The sequence below is a fragment of the Rana temporaria genome, chromosome 2 (assembly GCF_905171775.1).
Source record: "Rana temporaria chromosome 2, aRanTem1.1, whole genome shotgun sequence".
Lineage (NCBI taxonomy): Eukaryota > Metazoa > Chordata > Amphibia > Anura > Ranidae > Rana > Rana temporaria.
Window position 1 is genome coordinate 344,908,254 of NC_053490.1, and position 23,753 is coordinate 344,932,006.

Consider the following 23,753-nt stretch of genomic DNA (forward strand, 5'->3'; position numbering starts at 1 on the left):
CTGTGATAGGTAGTGAGGAGTGAAATCAAAAATGTATGCCCTTAGAAATCTTGAAGGCGGTGCTTGGTTTTCGGGGTCCCGTACGCGGCTAGGCTCCCAAAAAGTCCCACACATGTGGTATCCCTGTACTCAGGAGAAGCAGCAGAATGTATTTTGGGGTGTAATTCCACATATGCCCATGGCATATGTGAGAAATATATCATTTAGTGACAACGTTTTGTAAAATATATTTTTTTTGGTCATTATTCAATCACTTGGGGCCATAAAATTAAATATTCCATGGACTCAACATGCCTCTCAGCAAATAGCTTGGGGTGTCTTCTTTCCTAAATGGGGTCATTTGGGGGGGTTGTGTGACATCTTGGCATTTTATGGCCTTCAAAACTGTGATAGGTAGTGATAGGTAGTGAGGAGTGAAATCAAAAATTATAGCCCTTAGAAATCTTGAAAGGCGGTGCTTTGTTTTCGGGGCCCCGTATGCGGCTAGGCTCACAAAAAGTCCCACATATGTGGTATCCCCGTACTCGGGAGAAGCAGCAGAATGTATTTTGGGGTGCAATTCCACATATAACTATGGTATGTGTGAGCAATATATCATTTAGTGACAACTTTGTGCAAAAAAAAATCAGTTTGTCATATTCCCGCAACTTGTGTCAAAATATAAAATATTCCATGGACTCGACATGCCTCTCAGCAAATAGCTTAGGGTGTCTACTTTCCAAAATGGGGTCATTTGTTTTTTTTTTTTGCTATTTTGGCATTTTATGGCCTTCGAAACCTTGATAGGTAGTGAGGAGTGAAATCAAAAATTTGTGCCCTTAGAAATGCTGAAGGCGGTGCTTGGTTTTGGGGCCCCGTATGCGGCTAGGCTCCCAAAAAGTCCCACACATGTGGTATCCCCGTACTCAGGAGAAGCAGCAGAATGTATTTTGGGGTGCAATTCCACATATAACCATGGCATGTGTGAGCAATATATCATTTAGTGACAACTTTTTGTAAACATTTTTTTATTTTAATTTTTTCGTCATTATTCAATCACAAAAAAAACAAAACAAAAAAAACAAATTACAAAAAAAAAAAATATTCAATAGACTCAACATGCCTCTCAGCAGTTTCCTTGGGGTGTCTACTTTACAAAATGGGGTCATTTTGGGGGGTTTAGTACTGCCCTGCCATTTTAGCACCTCAAGAAATGAGATAGGCAGTCATAAAATAAAAGCTGTGTAAATTCCAGAAAATGTACCCTAGTTTGTAGACGCTATAACTTTTGCGAAAACCAATAAATATACGCTTATTGCGATTTTTTTTTACTAAAGACATGTGGCTGAATACATTTTGGCCTAAATATTTGACTAAAATTTAGTTTATTCGATATTTTTTACTTTTTGTTATAAGAAAAATCATTTTTTTTCAAAATTTACGGTCTTTTTGCATTTATATCGCAAAAAATAAAAATCGCAGAGGCGATCAAATACCATCAAAAGAAAGCTCTATTTGTGGGAAGAAAAGGACGCAAGTTTCGTTTCGGTACAACATTGCATGACCGCGCAATTACCAGTTAAAGCAGCGCATTGCCAAATTGTAAAAACACCTTGGGTCTTTAGACAGCGTATTGGTCCGGGGCTTAAGTGGTTAAATACAGTATTTGAAAATCCAACGGACTGTTTACATGTTAAAATTTAAAAGCAGCAGCAAACCTTACATGCTTGCTAATGTGACAGAACACCTCTGATTTTCACATTTCACATTAAGTTAAATGTGAAAATCAGAGGTGTCCTTTCACATTAGCAACCATGTAAGGTCAGCAGGTTTGCTGCGGCTTTTAAAATTTAACATTTAAACAGTCCGTCAGATTTACATATACTGGATTCACATAAAGCGGCACATAGTTATGCCGGCGTAGCGTATCGAATATACGCTACGCCGACGTAGCGCAGAGCGGCGAGCACAGTATTCACAAAGCACTTGCTCCCAAATCTACGCTGGGTTCCCTCGGCGTAACTCGTCGTAAGTGGCAGTGGGCGTGAGCCATGCCAATGAGGCGTGACCCCAAGTAAATGATGGGTCAAGCGCCATCAAGATACGAATAACGAACGGCGCATGCGCCGGCTCATGGACGTATCCCAGTGCGCATGCTCAGAATCACGTCGGAACGAACGCCTAAGATACTGCGAATCAATGCCTACGACTTGAACGTAACCTACGCCCATCCCTATTCACGTACTACTACGTAAACGACGTAAAATACGACGGCTGTTCCCTGGTCCATACCTTTGCATGAGTTGCGCCTCATAGATGGGGAATAACTATACGCCGGACATAAGCCTTACGTAAACCGCGTATATTAATGCGCTGGGCGCAAGTATGTTCGTGAATCAGCGCATCTCACTCATTTGCATATTTGAATCGTAGATCAATGGGAGCGCCCCTTGCGGCCAGCGTAAATATGCGCCCACGATACGACGGTGTAGGAAACTTACGTCGGTCGGATGAAGCCTAGTTTCAGGCGTATCTTGCTTTCAGAGTCAGTCGCATAGATACGACGGTGCATAGGTGCACTTACGCGGCGTATCTCGAGATACGTCGGCGTAAGTGCTACGTGAATCCGGGCCACTGTATTTAAGCATATAAGTCACAGTTATTTTGTGTTGAAAATAACTGTGAAATCTAAAACTCTGTGAGTGTAACAAGATTAGTCTTTTTTTTTTTTTGCTGATCCGAAAAATGAACCGATCTGTGACTGATCCGAGGATCGATCCGATCCGTGAGTTTTTTGATCCGTTGCACCCCTACTACTGTGTACAGCTGCACCAGATTTTGCACTTTCCAGTTTTAGTAAATCAACTCAATGGAAGAAAACCAAATTCCTTATTATGCACAGAGCCTATTATGCCTTACATTTTTTTCACAAAATGAAAGCGCCAAGTCCTTGCCTAAAGGAAGGCCCAACATACTGTACAAGCTTGCGCAGGCCAACTTTATAAATTGCTTATAGGAATGCCTCCATGTCTCTGGAATTCTGGTGTCAGGAGTTTGAAGCTCTCCTGCTCCATCATAGCTGCTAGCTCCAGCATACTGGTTTTTGCTATGATGCATTCTTCCTGTCTGTCCACCTACAGTGGTTCTCAACTTGGGGGTCGGGACCCCCTTGGGGGTCGAATGATGATTTGCCAGGGGTCACCAAATCCTGGCCTGTTTCACACCGCTCTCCCAGCCTTTTCTTGGCCGCCCAGCTGGGCTGTTCCTAGAGCCCGCGGCCGCCCACTTAGCCTCTTTGCAGCTGCCCATTCAGTTCACGGCATGGCTGGGGGGCAGAGACTAGAAGTCAGCTGACTGGTGAGGAAAGTGAAGTGGGAGGGGCTGAAGGAGAACCTATCTCCTGATTTCAGCATAGGTGTCACTGCTGCGAAATACCACTGTAGTATGGGTTCCACGCTACGAAAATAATTTTACTGTTAGGGGTCCCCACAATTTGTGAAATGTTATCAAGGGGTCACGACATTAGAAAGGTTGAGAACCACTGACCTACAAGGTGATTGATACAGCCAGTTTCTGGCTTGAGACCAAACCTGATTTAAGCCAGCCTATAACAAGCCTGCAATCTCATGCTTGTTATAGCATGTGCAATACGCGCTTAAGCTCTACCTACCTGTCCTGCTGTTTGGATCCCCCTGTTTATGACCCCCGGATCGGATATCGACTATTCTCTGAACTATGCCTGCCTTTTGACTATGGATTGGACCCTGACTACTCTGAACCTTTCCTGCCTTGTACCTGGACTGTTATTGAACTCTTCTGCCTGTTTACCCAAAGTACCTGTTTAATTTGCTCAGTTTGCGCCTTCCCCGATGTTGTGGCCAGGCACTACAGCATTGTGTATAAGAACTGGGAACAACTGAGTACCAGTAGGCCTGCTTGCCTTATGGGAAAGGGGGCTGCTATGGGTGAACACAGAAGCTAGCTATTAGGGTTGTGCCGATACTAGTATCGGTATCAGTGCAGCTACCGAGCATTTGCCCGAGTACTTGTACTCGGGCAAATGCTCCGATGCCTAATCCGATACTTGGGCAGGCAGTGGTGCTCCTGTCCCCCTAAATGCTCTGCTCCTGTGCCCCGCCGTACTCTGCTCCTGTCCCCTTCCATGTACCGTTCCTGCCCCCCTCCATGTACCGCTCCGGTCCCCTGCCGTGCTCCGCTCATGTCCCCCTCCATGTACCGTCCCGGTCCCCCGCCGTGCTCCGCTCCTGTCCCCCTCCATGTACTGCTCCGGTCCCCTGCCATGCTGCGTGCCTGTCCCCCTTCATGTACTGCTCCGGTCCCCTGCTGTGCTCCGCTCTTGTCCCCTCTGTGTACTGCTCCGGTCCCCTGCCATGCTCTGCTTTTCCGCCATTCTCCGCTCCTGCCCCCCTCCATGTACCGCTTTGGTCCCCTGCCGTGCTTCGCTCCTGTCCCCCCACTGTGCTCCACTCCTGTCCCCTCTCTGTACTGCTCCGGGCCACTGCCGTGCTCCGCTCCTGTCCCCTCTGTGTACTGCTACGTCCCCCTGCCGTACTCTGCTCCGGTCTCCCGCCGTGCTCCGTTCCTGTCCCCCTCCATGTACCACTCCGGTCCCCTGCCGTGCTCCAATCCTGTCCCCCTCCATGTACTGCTTCTGTCCCCCACCATGCTCCACTCCTGTCCTCTGCCATGCTCTGCTCTGGTCTCCCGCGGTGCTCTGCTCCTGTCCCCTTCCATGTACTGCTCCAGTCCCCTGCCGTGCTCTGCTACGGTCTCCCGCCATGCTCCGCTCCTGTCCCCCTCCATGTACTGCTCCGGTGCCCTGCCGTGCTCCGTCTCCTGTCCCCCGCTGTGCTCCACTCCGGTCCCCTGCTGTGCTCCGCTCCTGTCCCCTCTGTGTACTGCTCCAGTCCCCTGCCATGCTCTGCTCCGGTCTCCCGCCGTGCTCTGTTCCTGTCCCCCTCCATGTACCGCTCTAGTCCCCTGCCATGCTCTGATCCTGTCCCCCTTCATGTACTGCTCCAGTCCCCTGCCGTGCTCTGCTTCTGTCCCCCGCCGTGCTCCACTCCTGTCCTCTGCCGTGCTCTGCTCCGGTCTCCCACGGTTCTCTGCTCCTGTCCCCCTCCATGTACTGCTCCGGTCCCCTGCCGTGCTCCGCTCTGGTCTCCTGCCGTGCTCCGCTCCTGTCCCCCTCCATGTACTGCTCCGATCCCCTGCTGTGCTCTGCTCCTGTCCCCTGCCATGCTCCACTCATGTCCCCTCTGTGTACTGCTCTGGTCCCCTGCCGTGCTCTGCTTCAGTCTCCCGCCATGCTCCGCTCCTGTCCCCCTGTTGTACTCTGCTCTGGTCCCCCACCGCGCTCCTCGATCTGTCAGGATGGAGAGTGGGGAAAGGAGCCCTTTTCCAAATGAACAGTCAGTGATCACTGACTGTCCATTCATAACTGAACATAGTAACTGTAAAAAAGAATAACAAAAAAAATTGTAATTTTTTTTTTTAAAAGAAAATTGTAAAAGTAAAAAAAAAAACTGACACAGTCCACGCGTCGTCAGTACTGCATAAAAGTGCCACTGTTAAAATGAAAATTATCGGTAATCGGTATCGGCGAGTATCGGTACTCGGTCTTAAAAGATGGTATCAGGACAACCCTACTAGCTATAGTGTCTAACCACCTATGTTAGGGGTAAATGTGGCATCTATGATGAAATTATTATTATATATCAATGATTTAAAGAAAATTGGGTCTCACTCTCTAAAAATCCTAGGTTATGCCTGTTTGGCTATTGATCTCCCCTGCAAAATATTCGTAAAGCTACACTGGCAAGCAGAGAAATAATGAAACAGTGGTTGGTCACCACACCTTAAAACATTTAGGCCAGCCATAGATGGAGCAATCTATTGATTCCCACATCAAGACTGACTGTGTAAGGCCCCTTTCACATGGATGAAAAAGGGACATACATTGATCCCTATGAGATAACGGGTGTCAGCGGATGAACATCCGCTGACACCCGATCTCATCAGTGTCTGCAATCCTCCGATTCTGCTGAAGGAGGAAAATCCTATTTTTTCATCCGTCTGCAAATCGGATAGGGTGAACACGGATAGACGGTCCATGTTCATCCGATCCCCCCATAGGGGAGAGCGGAGATCTAACAGGGCGGTCCCTGCACAGTGTGCAGGGACCGCCCTGTCATCTGCCGGCTCAGCGGGAATCAGCCGAGCGATCACCGCTGAGCAAGCGGAGGTTCACGGGGTGGATCATCACGGATCTGTCCCGTGTGAAAGGGCCCTAAGACTGTAGGGAATCACGGTGTGTTCTTCCCCCGCTGAGGGAACAAAAACTCAGCGGGGGAAGAACACACCGTGATTATTGCTAGCGGCTATACAGTGAGGGAAAAAAGTATTTGATCCCCAGCTGATTTTGTACATTTACCCACTGACAATGAAATGTTCAGTGTATCATTTTAATGGTAGGTTTATTGTAACAGAGAGACAGAATACCAGAAATATCCAGAAAAACGCATTTAAAAAAAGTTATGAATTGATTTGCATTTTAATGAGCAGAATAAACATTTGACCCCTTTGCAATACATGACTTAGTACTTGGTGGCAAAACCCTTCTTAGCAATCACAGAGGTCAGATGTTTCTTGTAGCTGGCCACCAGGTTTGTACAGATCCCAGGAGGGATTTTGCCCCACTCCTCTTTGCAGATCCTCTCCAATTCATTAAAGTGGAGGTTCACCCTATAAAACATTTCTAACATTATATCCAGCCCAGTTCTGCAAATAAAATGACACTGACCTTTTTTTTTTTCCCCTGTAGATATCGTTTAGCCATAGAATTCACCACGGCTTCCGGGTAGGGAATCCCGCGGGAGTGGGCGTTCCTATTGACATGCCAATCAATTGGCATGCTAAACGACGGCGCACACAGCGCGTCACGACTTCCCGAAAGAAGCTTGGGTCGGCTCCGCTCTATTCGGCGCTGGTGCGCAGGCACCGAATTGTGCTGAGCCTACCCGAGCTTCCTTCGGGAAGTCGTGACGCGCTGTGTGCGCCGTCGTTTAGCATGCCAATTGATTGGCATGTCAATAGGAACGCCCACTCCCGCGGGATTCCCTACCTGGAAGCCGCGGTGAATTCTATGGCTAAACGATATCTACAGGGAAGAAAAAAAAAAAGGTCAGTGTCATTTTATTTGCAGAACTGGGCTGGATATAATGTTAGAAATTTTTTATAGGGTGAACCTCCACTTTAAGGTTCCGAGTCTGATGTTTGGTAACTCGAATCTTCAGCTCCCTCCACATATTTTCTATGGGATTAGGGCTTGAAGGCTGGCTAGGTCACTTAAGGTCCTTAATGAGCTTCTTCTTGAGCCACTCCTTTGTTGCCTTGGCTGTGTGTTTTGGGTCAGTATCATACTGGAATACCCATCCATGACCCATTTTCAATGCCCTGGCTGAGGGAAGAAGATTCTCATCCAAGATTTGATGCTACATTGCCCTTTGATGCGGTTAAGTTGTCCTGTTCTCTTAGCAGAAAACCCCCCCCAAAGCATAAACACTGCATTGGTCTTGAGGCAAAATAACTACATTTTAGTCTCATCTGACCATAACACCTTTTTTCCATGTGGCCTCAGGATCTTCAAGATGCGTTTAAGTTGGGCAAATGAGACTAAAATGTAACTTTTTGGCCTCAACACCGAACAATATGTTTGGAGGAAATCCAATACAGCTCACCATCCAAAAAACACCATTCCATCAGTTAAAAAATGGAGGTGTTAATATCTGTTATGAGGGTGTTTCTCTACAGCAGGAACTGGAACACTTGTCAGGATAGAAGAAAAATGGATGGGGAAAAATACAGTCAAAAACTGCTGCCTGCCTTCTGCCAGAAAGTTGTTAACGAGATGAAGGTTTACCTTCCAACATGACAACGACCCAAAGCACACATCAAAAATTACCACACAGTGGTTGAAAGAGAAAAATGTGAATGTCCTTACATGGCTTAGTCAGAGTCCAGACTTAAACCCCATTAAAAATCTGTGGAATGAGTTGAAGACTACAATCCACAAACATCACCATTTAACTGAACTTGATCAGTTCTGCAAAGAAGTGTGGGCAAATATTGCAAAGTGTAGATGTGCAAAGTTAGTAGAGACATATTCCAACAAACTAAAGGCTGTAATTAAAGCAAAAGGTGGTCCAACAAAATACTGACATAAGGGGGTGATCCTTTGTCCAACTCAGTGATTCTGTTTTTGATTTTTTTTTCTGACATGTTGGTGTTCTATTTTTCACTTGGATGTTGTACGTTGCACTAGTAAATACAGCTGAATAAAACAAAAACTGTGTCTGTCTTCATTTTACAAGGGAAATGTTTGCCAGCACATCATGGATCAACAAGGAAGCATCCAAGCAAATTATTTAATGCATGATCACATCAAAAGTGTAGTGCAACATTTCGGAGTCACGCAGGACCCCTTCGTCAGGCATGGCGGGGGGGTGGGGGGTCAAGTGAGTGCCAATGGGTGCTCTGAAATTAGGTATATAGCTGCATTTTTTTTATAAGGCACAAACACAGGGCAGATTACATGAATAAACAGAGAGAATGGTGTAAAAAAATAACAGTAATTTGAGCAGCAGGAGCGGAGGGGGCAGGCCCGGACATGGAGCTGACAGGCAGGGAGGGGAGGGATGAGATGATGGAGGAGAGAGCCAATGACGAGGCATGTAAACTGACCACAGTGTCAACTATGAGAACTATGAATAATTATTTCAAATTATTATGAAGAACTATTTCATATTTACTTCAAGAAGAATAAAACATTTTAAAATCTACATTTTTTAGTCCTGACAATAACAAATAAAAAGAAATGTACAAAACCAATATGCATTCCCTTTAAATCAATGAAATGTATCAACAGCTATATAATATCTGGTCTGCTTAATTGGTTTACTCAAATTATACCCAAATTCTCAGTCTAAATTTGCTTCCTCACTGCTCACTTTGTGTAAAAAACTTTTAAAGATTTGTCTTTCTTTTAAAGAAAATGTCAAGCCAACTCACTTTTGTCTAATCTGTACATGTGCTACACATCATGCATTGGTTATAGTTTTTGAATTAATGTCTTTCATACCTTTTCTATTGCTCTGTCCTGGTCCTCATGTGCAAAACTGCCAGCACCAGCTGTATCACCTCCAGCTAACAGTGCAGCATCAGTGGTGGAGGAAGAACGTGGTCTGCCTTGGTGATGGTGTAATACTGCAGCTAAACCACCATCCATTGGTGGAGGACGACGGGGAAGGTGAGGACTCCCTCCACGCAACTGTGAGTGATGGTGATGATGAGCAGTTTCTCCAGGTCCACTCTTGCTCCGCCTGCCACTTCCGTGCTGTCCAGAGCCTCTCTTTACAGAAGGACGTGAGCGAATCTGTTGTAAAACACGGTTGAAGGCAGTTGGCCGTGCTGGCAGATCATGCAAAGAGACAGCATAAGACACTCGGTGCATTTCTGGAGATCGCTCTTTTTCATCTGCAGAGTCATGGTCAGAAGATGATAAAGGGGCAGATTGGGATGCATGTGGGGTTTGAGGACCTGGGGTTGAGCAAGCAACCTGGGGTTCTGAGGAAGCCTGATGATCCCGCTCTTTTGAACGCCGCCGGCTATGAAAGAGATGCTTCAGTCCGTGTCCAAACATTGATCCCTCAGAAAGCTGCTGGATTTTCTGTAGAGAAGAAGGGCATCTGTGATACATGCAGTGACCGTCCTGTTATGTAACAGGCTAAATAAAGTATTGTAATAGTGAATAAAGACTTCAGTTGCTGCTGGACATCTCAATAGACCGCCATCTTTTTGATAAAGCTTTAAATAATGTTAAGGCCACAGAAATGCGAAAATAGCATTAAAACAACGAAATACTGTATATGTGCGATGTTCATGTGATCTGCACCTTGTGTACACAATGCGATGAGGAAAAACCACAGCAGAACATTTAATAATGAAAAAGCTATCTCTAATCCATTTACTAATTTACAATTACTAGCATGCACACATATAGCAAGCATACAGATGCACTGTAATGTATATATATATACTCTTTCTTAATTTTTAAATCAACAGTTTTAGAAATACTGCATTTAAGAAAGACAAATATATGTACCAAACCGGAGTCCTAACTAATCTCCATAAGCACTGCAGCCTGTCAGGCCTGAAATCATGTAGTATGTAGACTCAGAGACTCTGGGCAAAACCAGCAAGAGAATGTCACATTACAATCATGAAAAATTTACAGGCTTTCACATTGGCTATCAGGTTCCAAGACTAGTGTCTCCACTGAAGCCTAACCCACAATACTGACAGAAGAGTAGAGGAAAGAGACCCAAGGTGTGATTAAAAGAGAAGCAGATCTTTAGTGACATTCTAAAAAATAAAGTAGCTCAGAGAAACCAGTGGTGAGGAACAGCGTTTTTCAATCGAAAGATCTGCATAACAAAAGTATTCAAGGGGAAAAAAATGATGGTGACAAAGAACAGATTTTATGAGATGTATCACTAAACAATAAAAATAGGATTGTGTGACAGTGACAAAAGACAAACAAACAAAAGGATGTAAATAATTAATAAATCATGATGGCTTTGGTCAATGAACCAGCAGTTCAACAAATTAACCCAAGCAGTAAGGTTTAAAGGTCACCCAGAATAAACAGATTAGAAAAGCCCTGAAATACAGTATGCTGAATATTGTTTGGAATGCGTGGGCCCTGAGATAGTCCAGTGATGGGATCTGGCCATAGTTTAGATCAGGGTTTGACAAATTTGCTTGGAATCTAGGAGCCAGCTAAAAAAGTTAGGAGCCAGAAAACGCACCCGTCCCGACGAGCTTGAGCGCAGAAGCGAACACATACGTGAGCAGCGCCCGCATATGTAAATGGTGTTCAAACCACACATGTGAGGTATCGCCGCGATTGGTAGAGCGAGAGCAATAATTCTAGCCCTAGACCTCCTCTGTAACTCAAAACATGCAACCTGTAGATTTTCTTAAACGTCGCCTATGAAGATTTTAAAGGGTAAACGTTTGTCGGCATTCCACGAGCGGACGCAATTTTGAAGCGTGACATGTTGGGTATGAATTTACTCTGCGTAACATTATCTTTTTATAATATAAAAAAAATATGGGGATAACTTTACTGTTGTCTTATTTTTTTATTAAAAAAAGTGTAATTTTTTCCCAAAAAAGTGCGCTTGTAAGACCGCTGCGCAAATACGGCGTGACAGAAAGTATTGCAACGATCGCCATTTTATTCTCTAGGGCAGCCGTCACTAAATGGCGGCCCGCGGTCCGAGTGCGGCCCGAGAGACACTTCTGCCCGGACCGCCAGTATAATTACAAGTTGCAGCACTGGTATGCTGGGACCGCGGGTTTCCCCAGCAACCAGTGACGCTGCCAGTGTGCGCTGCAGGTCTTGAAAGTTTACAAGCCGTACGGCCGCGAGTAGGGGCGTGACGTCACGTTCCTTCCCCCGCCCCCTGCAGCTCGCAGTCCACTCCTTGCACACATTGCGAGTAGGGGCCACGCCTGGCTCTCACGTCATTTGCGTGCCCCGCCCCTGCTGCTCCTGGTTCCCGGGTCCTCTCCTTGCGAGGGGCGCGCATGTGACCCCCTGCTACTCGTTCCCGGCTCCTTATCTTGCAGCATCTGCCCCTCCTGCATTCTAGGTATGTGACACGTTCATATAGTTTGCGATCACTATTAATTGGGAATATTTTTTTATTGTCAACACTACTGAGCATATGTTAAAGGTCACGCTGATGGGCACTTTTTTATGTTAAGGGGCACTCTGATGGGTATATTTTTAATGTGTACGCTGATGGGCATATTTTGTTAAGAGGCACACTGATGGACACATTTTGTTGTGCCCATCAGAGTGCCCCTTAACATAAAATATGCCCATCAGCGTACACATTAAAAATATTCCCATGAGTGTGCCCCTTAAAATAAAATGCGCCCATCGGAGTGTCCCTTAATATAAAATGTGTCCATGGGCACATTTTATGTTAAGGGGCACGCTGATGGACACATTTTATGTTAAGGATTACGTTTTGTTGTGCCCATCAGAGTGCCCCTTAATATAAAATGTGTCCATCAGGGTGCCCCTTATTTTATGTTAAGGGGAACAATGATGAGCACATTTTATGTTAAGGGGCACTGTGATGGGGACACCTGATGTAAAGGGGCACTGCGATGGAGACATCTGCTATAAAGGGGCACTGTGATGGGGACACCTGATGTAAATTAGTGCTGTGATGAGGACCCCTGATTTAAAGGAGCGCTGTGATGGGGACACCTGATGTAAAGGGGCACTGTGATGAGGACCCCTGATTTAAAGGAGCACTGTGATGGGGACACCTGATGTAAAGGGGCACTGCGATGGAGACATCTGCTATAAAGGGGCACTGTGATGGGGACACCTGATGTAAATTAGTGCTGTGATGAGGACCCCTGATTTAAAGGAGCGCTGTGATGGGGACACCTGATGTAAATTAGTGCTGTGATGAGGACCCCTGATTTAAAGGAGCGCTGTGATGGGGACACCTGATGTAAAGGGGCACTGTGATGAGGACCCCTGATTTAAAGGAGCGCTGTGATGGGGACACCTGATGTAAAGGGGCACTGTGATGGGGACACCTGATGTAAAGGGTTCTGTGATGGGGACACCTGATGTAAAGGGGCACTGTGATGGGGACACCTGATGTAAAGGGTTCTGTGATGGGGACAACTGATGTAAAGGGTTCTGTGATGGGGACACCAGATGTAAAGGGTTCTGTGATGGGGACACCAGATGTAAAGGGTTCTGTGATGGGGACACCAGATGTAAAGGGGCACTGTGATGGGGACACCTGATGTAAAGGGTTCTGTGATGGGGACACCAGATGTAAAGGGGCACTGTGATGGGGACACCTGATGTAAAGGGTTCTGTGATGGGGACAACTGATGTAAAGGGGCACTGTGATGGGGACACCTGATGTAAAGGGTTCTGTGATGGGGACACCAGATGTAAAGGGGCACTGTGATGGGGACACCTGATGTAAAGGGTTCTGTGATGGGAACAACTGATGTAAAGGGGCACTGTGATGAGGACCCCTGATTTAAAGGAGCACTGTGATGGGGACACCTGATGTAAAGGGGCACTGTGATGGGGACACCTGATGTAAAGGGTTCTGTGATGGGGACACCTGATGTAAAGGGTTCTGTGATGGGGACACTTGATGTAAAGGGTTCTGTGATGGGGACACTTGATGTAAAGGGTTCTGTGATGGGGAAACCTGATGTAAAGGGGCGCTGTGATGGGGACACCTGATGTAAAGGGTTCTGTGATGGGAACAACTGATGTAAAGGGGCACTGTGATGAGGACCCCTGATTTAAAGGAGCACTGTGATGGGGACACCTGATGTAAAGGGGCACTGTGATGGGGACACCTGATGTAAAGGGTTCTGTGATGGGGACACCTGATGTAAAGGGTTCTGTGATGGGGACACTTGATGTAAAGGGTTCTGTGATGGGGACACTTGATGTAAAGGGTTCTGTGATGGGGAAACCTGATGTAAAGGGGCGCTGTGATGGGGACACCTGATGTAAAGGGTTCTGTGATGGGGACACTTGATGTAAAGGGTTCTGTGATGGGGACACTTGATGTAAAGGGTTCTGTGATGGGGAAACCTGATGTAAAGGGGCACTGTGATGAGGACCCCTGATTTAAAGGGTTCTGTGATGGGGACACCTGATGTAAAGGGGCGCTGTGATGGGGGACACCTGATGTAAATGGGCGCTGTGATGGGGACACCTGATTTAAAGGGGCGCTGCGATGGGGACAAATGGGAACTTGAGATTCGGACCTCGGCCCAAAGAAAATTTTAGTGACCGGACCTCCTTAAATTTTAATTCAAGACCCCTGCTCTAGGGTGTTAGGATACAAAATTTATATAATGTTTGGGGGTTCTAATTAGAGGGAAGAAGATGGCAGTGAAAAATTGTGAAAAATGACATTAGAATTGCTGTTTAACTTGTTAAGCTTAACTTGAAATACCAACGGCCACCACCAGATGGCGCCAGCTCACATCTGGCGGTAATAACTTGTAATACCAACGGCTCACCACCAGATGGCGCCAGCTCACCTTCCAAGCCAAGTCGCCAGGACACTATTTCTAGTCGCCATGGCGACCTGGCGACCGGGATTTGTCGAGCCCTGGTTTAGATCATATCGGCTAAAAATCAAATATAAAAAAAAATATCTTCCTTAGTACAGTCTCTCTAGTTCAAGCATAGCAGTGTTACACAAAAGGCTGGACAAATGCCGTTTATGACAGTCTGTGCAAAACCTGCACTACATACAGCATGTGACTTCCTAATAAAAAAAAGTTGAACGAGCGATTTGAAGTGAAAAAAGAAATGTTTTGCACTGTATTTTTAAAACAAACAAAAAAAAATCTTACTTGCCAACAACGTGTGTTGCTCTTTTACTTCAAAACAAAACATAAAATAAAAATAAAAATCTTAAACACCAGGGGCCAGATTCAGAAACAACTTACGACGGCGTATCTCCAGATATGCCGTCGTAAGTCTGAATGTGAGGCGTCGTATCTTGGCGCCTGATTCAAAGAATCAGATACGCCTCACTGTTGCCAAGATACGAGCGGCGTAAGTCTCTTACGCCGTCGTATTTTGGGGTGCATATTTACGCTGGCCGCTAGGGGCGCTTCCATATATTTCCGCGTCGAATATGCAAATGAGGTAGATACGCCTATTCAGCAACGTACTTGCGCCCGTCGGATTTAGCTACGCCGTTTACGTAAGGCTTAGGTCCGGCGTAACTTTACCCCTCATAAAGCAGGGGTAAGTCATGTTAGGTATGGACGTCGGAAACGTCGGAACAGCGTCGTATTTTACGTTGTTTGCGTAAGTCGTCCGTGAATGGGGATGGGCGTAGGTTACGTTCACGTCGACTAAACATTGAGCCGGCGTAACTTAGGGAGAAAATTCGACGTGATACTGAGCATGCGCGCGCATGCGCCGTTCGTTAGGTGCGTCATTTACGTGGGGTCACGATTCATTACCATACAACACGCCCCCTACCAGCCTAGTTTGAATTAGGCGGGCTTACGCCGGCCCATATACGCTACGCCACCGTAACTTAGGACGCAAGTTGTTTCTGAACACGGTACCTGCCTCTCTAAGTTACGGCAGAGTAGTGTATATGAGATACGCTACGCCTGCCCAAACTTACGCGATTCTTTCTGAATCTGGCCCAATGTGCTTTAATGTTTCATCATATCATCCTACAAAGTTATACATCCAACATTATCGGTGAAATGGTGTAAAAATAAAGTTAGTGGAATATACAAATAGTAATATATATATATATATATATATATATACACATCCATCCTGTGGCAAATCAATAAAAAAAAAAGGTCCCAACCAAAAAACTTCCAGCCTGAGGTGCTCCACCATCTTTTGTGAATAAGCCTCTTACCAGAGAGTTATAATTTTTCAGCATTAAAAAAAACTTCGTTTTTCAGCATGTCCAAAAAACAAAGTTTTCCCAACTTCATCATTAAAACGACGTTGTCTACACACCATTGTTTTTAAAAAATGATCTAGCAAAGCGCGGTGACGCACAACACGTACGACGGCACTATAAAGGGGAAGTTCCATTCGCCTTTGGGCTGCTTTAGCTGATTCCGTGTTAGTAAAAGACGATTCGCGCTTTTTTGTCTGTTACAGCGTGAGGAATGTGCTTACTCCATTATGAACAGTAGTTTTACCCGAACGAGCGCTCTCACATGCGCGGGTATTTTACGTCGTTTTAGCCCACACACGATCATTTTTTACAACCCGAAAAACGACAACGTTTAAAACGACGTTTAAAAATGCAGCATGTTCGAATTTTTTTTTTGTCATTTTTCAGAACCTGAAAAATGATGTGTAGCCCACACACGATCATTTTAAATTAAGTTTTTGAAAACCTTTTTCTTCATGCCAAAAAAAGATCGTGTGTACGCGGCATTAGACCTCAAGTTAATAGAGGTCAGCTTGCACTTTATGCTCCCCACTAAACAGGCTGGTAGTAGTGGAAAAATCTCTTCGAGCACGGGTACTCTGATTATAGGAATTAGATCAGTACGAGCAAGTACTCCAGTTATAAAAAATGCCATGAATATACACAAAAAGGAAAGAGAAGAGAAATTCATTGTGTACTATCTTAAAACTTGTTAAACTGATAAAGGAGAAAGGTACTCACAAATGTAAGGCCGGGTACTAACGAGCAAACATGTACGATGAAACCGGTCCGTCGGACCGTTTTCACCGTACATGCCTGCCAGAGGGCTTCTGTACGATGGTTGTACTAACCATCGTACAGAAGTCCGCGCGTAAACATTACGCGGGGCGTGTCCGCGTCCTCGCCGCGATGATGACGCGGCGATGATGCGGCGACGTGGGCGGGCCTGCCATTTAAAGGCTTCCATGCATGCGTTGAAGTCATTCGACGCATGCGAGGGACGGCGGGCGCTCGGACATGTACGGTAGGTCTGTACTGACGACCGTACATGTCCGAGCGGGCAGGATTGAAGCGGACGGTTTTAAAACACGTCCAGGAATATTTGTCTGCTGGGAAAAGGCCCGGCGGGCAAATGTTTGCTGGAATTCGGCCCGCTCGTGCCTACACACGACCGAACATGTATGCTGAAACTGGCCCGCGGACCAGTTTCAGCACACATGTTTGGTCGTGTGTACAAGGCCTTACAATTAGCCAGTGGCTATAATGAGGTCACCGCTATAGCTCCGCCCTGTGTGTTTTGTCCACACAGACATCTGCAAGGTGCATGGAGATAGCGGCTACACAGGCTATTTAAGACATTCCCTAGCACCACCAGAAGGCGATATTCACTATACAGTAATACACAGGCAGATTTCGCCATACGATAAAACTGAACTATGGCTTCCAAATGGTAAATCCATAAAGGGCAGACGAACCAATAAAGAGTGTCCAAAAAAAATCCCAAAATGAAAAAATCATAAATTCTGCTATTTAATATGTAAATACTAAGGCCCGGATTCACAAAGCACTTGCACCAACGTATCTCCAGATACGCCGCGTAAGTGCAAATATGCGCCGTCGTATCTATGCGCCTGACCCACAAACTAAGATACGCCTAAAAACAGGCTTCATCCCACCAACGTAACTTGTCTACGCCGGCGTAGCGTGGGCGCATATTTACGCTGGACGCATGTGGCGCTCCCATTGATTTTGTATTCAAATATGCAAATGAGGGAAATATGACGATTCACGAACATTCACTACCCACGGTGTGCATAAGTTGTACGTCCGGCGCAAAGTTATTCCCCATAAAGGAGGTGTAACTCAGCACCAGACGTGCACAGGTCAGCTAGAGAGCAGCTGCAGCATCACCATTACGGACGAGCTGAGCAACCACACTTGCAGGACAACACATCTGTATGCCAACATGCCAGGGGCAGCCATGGTCATAGCACTACTGCGTCCACAGGCACAGAGGAGGGCATGAACGTTTTTGGCATGGGGGAATCGGAGGTGTACCGCCTCTTCAGATTCAGCCCTGATGCCATCCTGGAATTAGCCACAGCCCTGCATGATGAAATCACCAGCCAGACAGAACGCTCACATGCAGTGCAGCCACTAGTCAAGGTACTGACAACACTCTATTTCCTTGCCAGTGAATCTTTCCAAAGTGGAGTCGTGTCTGGGATGTCACAATCCACCATGAGCAGATGCGTGCACCAGGTTGTCCCCGCAATCCTCACACGCATGTCCCACCACATCATCAAACCCACCCATGAGCACCTGCGGTAGAAGGCAATGCAGGATTTCTAAAGCATTGCCGGATTCCCACGCACCATCGGGGCCATTGATTGCACACATGTGGCACTACAGTCCCCCCGTGCCACAGAGCACATATACCGCAATCGTAAGCAGTGGCATTCCATCAACTTACAGGTGATAGCCGATGCCCAATGCCTCATATGGCACGTCCGTGCTAAACACCCCGGGGCCAACCACGACAGCTACATATACCGTCAAAGCAACATCCCAACGGAATTCGAACAGAACGTGTACAGGGACAGCTGGCTGGTTGGTGAGTGACATGGGTGTCAGGCATGACTGTCCGACCCCATGATGCAGACATCACGAGGGGCACATGCACGACTAACATCCTCCTTTCTTTTCTCTTCCAGGTGACTCTGTATATGCACTTGGGACCCATCTCCTGACTCCATACCGGAATCCCCAAACAAGAGGAGAGAGAAGATACAATGCTGCACACATACGCACCGGTGCAGTGGTGGAGCGCACATTTGGCATCCTGAAGTCCCGTTTCCGATGCCTGGATAAGTCCGGGGGGACCCTGTTGTATTCCCCAAACTTTGTTTGCCAGATCTTCGGTGCATGTTGGGTGCTGCACAACTACGCCATGAGAAAGGGTCTGGAGATTGACATATGTGATGACCTGACCCCCGATCCACACAGTCCCCCCCTGCCCGAGGCTACCCCGTCTGCTGAGGGAACAGCAGTCAGGAGTTGCCTCGTGGAATGCATCTTTGCACGTTAAACACACACATTCATCATGGCACATGGACAATGCAAGCATGCACACCACTGTGGTCCCTAGCTCACACACACCACATCCACCTCACATTGGTTTAGCCCAAGTCCACCGTGCAGGACTTGGGAGCAGCAACTCCACACCAAGGCCCCAATGATGTTGCTGTCCATTCATACCACATTCACACTGTCGTGGGGATAACCTCTCCCTGACGATCCAAGGTGACAGGCCTTGCTGGCAGGAATGTCACACACACATACACACACTCACACACCAGTCACACTGTAGCAGCAACGGGCAAACCCTGCCCCTGCAAACGGGTGTCCGGGCACCACTTCTACACTCCTCACCGTGTGCAGTGACAAAAAATAAAAATAAAATAGGGACCATGCCCTTACAGGAGGACGGCACATACTTCTGTGCATGTCCAACAAAAACAAAAAATAAAGCTCATACTCTGAGCAAAAAAAAACAGAACAGTAATTTGCCCTCTAGTGGGCCAGGCCTAGTGCCACGGGTACGGCTCCTCAATTGTCTGGGGGGAGACTCGGATGGGGGGGTGGGGCATCAGGAGGAGGATCATCCCCTGGTCTGTCACTCCTGACTCTGATGGCAGATGTAGCCTGCATGCCCTCCAACGCAACGGCAATGCGGGTGAGAACAGTGTTAGTCTCCGCCTGCATCCGCAGCTGGTGGGCGTTGGTCTGCAACTGGAGGCGCCTGTTCTGCCGACCCTCTGCCTGGATGGCAGCAGTGTTGGCCTGCACAGCCTCCCCCAGGCTCTTCACCTCTGCCAGGATCCCAGATGATGTGGCCTGCAGCTCCACAATTGCCACATTGGGCCGCTCCTGGGTGGCCTGCACGTCCCCAGATGACGAGGGAACCCCTGCTGACATATGCTGATGCATGGCATCCAGGGTCTGACTTTGGTCACAGAGACTTGTGGCCATGGCTGCACAGTTGGCATTGATGTCATGCAGGCAGTCTGTTATGGCCTGGGTATGGGCCGCCTGCTGGCTGAGGCACTGCTGCATGTCCGAGGACCCAGCAAAAGAGGCCAGGCTGTCAGCCACTCTATGCAGGTCGCCGGCAATATTGGCCATGTGGCGCGTCTGCCTTGCCTGCTCCCTCGCAAGCCCTTTTTGGAGGGAACCGGCTACACCCCTAGTCTTGGCCAGAGCCTTCCTAGGGGAAGTAGCCAGTTGAGTCCGTCTGTACGGAAAAGCCCTGGAGGGGGTAGCCCTGGATGGGGTGGAGGTCTCTGAGGATCCGGGGAAAATGGAAGCCTCCTCAAAGTAGAGACATTCCTCAAGATCAAGATCCACTGTCTCCTCCTCAACTACCTCTAGAGCAGAGGTGTGGGCACTCCCCTCCACCGATGGATCATGGCTTCCCAGGGGGTCAGGCTGAGGCAGATGTTTCGGGGATGGCGTTGGTCGGACACCGGCAGACGACGGCCCAGCTCCCTCCAGCACATCTGTGGATGACACAAAGCATTCACATGTTGGTGGACCCACACACTTGTCACATATTCCCTTCCACCCCCTCACATGCTACACAACGGATGGGGGATAAAACACACTTACCTGTCCACAAGTCCTGATCACTGGAGTCAAAGCCCTCCACCTGCTCCTGCTCCAGGCACATAGCAATGACCTCCTCCTCCAGTGTCAACTTCACAGCAGAAGCTGGTCCGCCCCCAGTGCCCCTGAGGTGCCTTCTGATGCTGGCCAGTTTATCCCGGAAACGCCGACGCATGTTGTTAATTTTCTTGCCAATGTCTTTAGAGGTCCTGGATTCATGCCCAAGGGCATTGACCTCCAGGGTGATCTTCTCCGGGATCTCTTGCTTCCTGGCCCTGCTGGTCTTGGCACTCTGTGCGCCATGGAGGAAGACATCAAATTTAGAGATGGCTGAGGTGAGGATAGCCCTCTCATCAGCAGAGAATTTTTTTTTCTCCTGTCCCTGTCAGTCTCAGCATCAGACATGGCTCCGCAAAAGTACTCTGCTCCAGGGGGAAGAGAAGAAAGCGGGTGTACTTTTGCGATGAACGGGCATATGGCTGGGCGTATTTATGTGCTGGGCGTAAGCTGGTGGGAAGAAATCCACGCCACCGACTCAGGAAGCCTTATACGCCAGGGTCAAAGATGTGGAGCTGATGGAGAGGATGACTGCCAGGATACGCGACAGCCTAGACGCCCATAATGAGGTCTGGGAGGAGTGGCATCGGCGGGAGGACACGCCGGGAGCAGACACGGTAACCTAAACCCTATTTTTGCCCTATACTTTCTTTCTTCCTTTCCCTCCCTTTCTCAGTTTCCTCCTCTCTTTTTCTCTTGTTGATTATTGTTATGTGGTCACATGCAATACTAAACTGTAGAATGCAGCAGGTTACGCTATGTTTACTGACTTAGGGCCATATTCTTAAACAAGTTACGTTGGCGTATCAGCAGATACGCCTACGTAAGTCCGTTTCCTATGTTTAAGTGTATTCTCAAACTGAGATACACTTAAACATGCCTAAGATACGACGGCTTGCGCCGTTGTATCTTAGGCTGCAATATTTACGCTGACCGCTAGGTGGCGGTCAGCGTAGAATATGCAAATGACTAGTCACGCCGATTCTCTAACGTACGCTTGCCCGCCGTAGTGTTTTAACGTCGTTTCCGTAAGCGATACGCGGCGTAAAGATAAAGATGCCCCCTAGGTGGCGTACTCAATGTTAAGTATGGCCGTCGATCCCGCGTCGAAATTTCAAAATTTAACGTTGTTTGCGTAAGTCATCCGTGAATGGCGCTGGACGCCATTTACGTTACAGTCAAAACAAATGACGTCCGTGAGAGTGAGTAATTTACCCGACGGAGCATGCGCATTACGATCGGCGCGGGAGCGCGCCTAATTTAAATGATCCACGCCCCCTGCCAGGATCATTTGAATTAGGATGGCTTACGCGGGTGGACTTTACGCGACGCCGCCGCAAGTTTACAGGTAAGTGGTTTGTGAATCAGGCACTTGCCACTTAAACTTGCGGCGGAGTAACGTAAAGTACATACGTTCCGCCGCCTTAGATGTACAAGAATATGGCCCATAGACACCAAGGGAGACAGTCTTTTTAGTTTAGCCCCATTGGCTAATGGTTCCTCCCGTCCTGCGGTTACTGCAGGCGGGACTTGTGTTTATACCCCTGGCTACATATATGTATTGATCCTTTTATTTGTGTTTTGTACTGTCTGTGTTTTACTACAAATTGTGAACTACCTTATATAAATAAAAAACTGTTATTTGAAAAAAAAAAATGAATTTAGATGAAAGCTATAACAATGGTTTCAGATGCATAGGGGTGCTATTAATAACTAATTCAGATGCAAGCTATAAGAATGGTTTCAAATGCATAGGGGTGCTATTAAGAATGAATGGCACACCTGTGCATTTGCAATGTTGTTTGGCTGCGGGTAGTTGTGGGTGCAGGAACAGGTGCGATTTACGCAATGTTGTTTGGCTGCGGATAGTTGTGGGTGCAGGAACAGGTGCAATTTACACGCCGTCTTGCACCCGGACAAGTGTGATCCAATTCTTAATGAATACCACTTGTAGTGGTGAAATACTATTGAGATTCACAATTACACAAACATAAATTTTAAGTATATACAAAAGTTAACAAAAAAATTATTAAATTACAACAAATGTATAAACTGACACAAAAAATTATAAAATAAAAAATACAATGAAAATAGACATGGCAATAAAGTGGAACTGGCTATTGTTAATAAATCAATTGACATCCCGGGCTATATTGAGCCCGTATGGACTGTAAGATCTAATTTCAAGTAATACTAAACACACCTCCCAAAGAAGAGGCGTGGCTACACTGCACTGAATGTTGACATGGCTTAACCTTCTTAGTGGTATTGCCAAGTGTGGCTCGGGGTGAATTTTCATACCAAGAGTGGTAACCCCGAGCCACACTTGGGGTTACCGAAATTAAATTACCTTGTCCCCTGAATCCTGCGATGTCTCCCCGCTGTGTTTGGACATACAGCCAAGATAACATTGCTGATAGGAGGAAAGGCACACAACCCATCTCATTATAGGCAGAGACTCTCAGAGGTGTTTTGTAACAGGGCCAGCTCCCTGTTAATCTATTTATAGCAGCCTCCCCTGACAGAAATGGCAGGCTGCTTTTTTCTGATGTGTCCAAGAATTTGTCAGGAGTTATCTGGCTGATAACAGAGGAACAGGTTAAGAGAGAGCTAAAGGACTTACCTCTTTGAAGATCGATTACAGAACACTGAAGATATATGTGCCCAGCTCAAATTTCATGAATTAGGGTTACATACATTAAGCATGTGGTCTATACAGTCTAAAGGAGTTGTGTCCACTTACCCTGTGAAGGGACAGGATTCAGGAAACTGACACAAATGCGTTTATGTCAGCATGGTAGAGAATGCCTCACCCAGCTCAGGGTGCATTTTAGGCCTGCATGCAGTCTGCAGTGGCAGAGAAGTTAAATTGCACAGGTTGCCTCACAAGGCTGTGCTTGTGCAAAATTCTAAGCCCTACTAGGGCAGCTATTGCGGAAAGGATGCTACCACCATCACAAGCAAAACCCATGATACAGCTCATTGATGAAGGATGACATTTTCCCATAAAATGGCAGAGCATAAAGTGCTTATTGATAAAGGATGACATTTTCCCATGATGGCAGAGCATAAAGCGCTAATTGATGAAGGATTCAATTTTCCCATAATGGCAGAGCGTAAAGCGCTCATTGATGAAGGATGACCGATACCTTCTCAGAAGACCAATTCACAGTAACAGGTTCCCTAAACTTTATCCATATATAAAGGCTGCTGTATGTTGATGCACTGCACTTCCAGGGGTGGATAATGCCCTCTAGTGTCTGATGCAGCAAGTGATTTCTGTATGGAACAATCTAGAAAGTGGCAAAACGCATTGAGAATGCATCAAAAACACTCATGCAGAAACACATCTGGTGCACCCAGTCGCTGCTATGGGAGCATTGTGGTTACACCACTGGAGAGTAGGTGAAACGTCTAAACTCAAGTCCAGAGCAAGCTACTAAGATGGTTGGAAGGTATTTTTAAAGGTGC

The 23,753-nt window shown here is 46.9% G+C and overlaps 1 protein-coding gene across 2 annotated transcripts in view; it reads right to left on the minus strand.

Moving 5' to 3' along the window:
- TMCC2 (transmembrane and coiled-coil domain family 2) overlaps positions 1-23,753 on the minus strand; it is a 155,633-nt gene that overhangs the window by 108,911 nt on the left and 22,969 nt on the right. The window contains exon 2 of one of the 2 annotated variants that reach the window (XM_040337556.1): positions 9,140-9,727. The exons of the other annotated variant lie outside the window; for it this stretch is intronic. Coding sequence (XP_040193490.1) covers positions 9,140-9,727 — 588 coding nt within the window. The remainder of the gene's footprint in view (positions 1-9,139; positions 9,728-23,753) is intronic. 2 annotated transcript variants of the gene reach the window in all.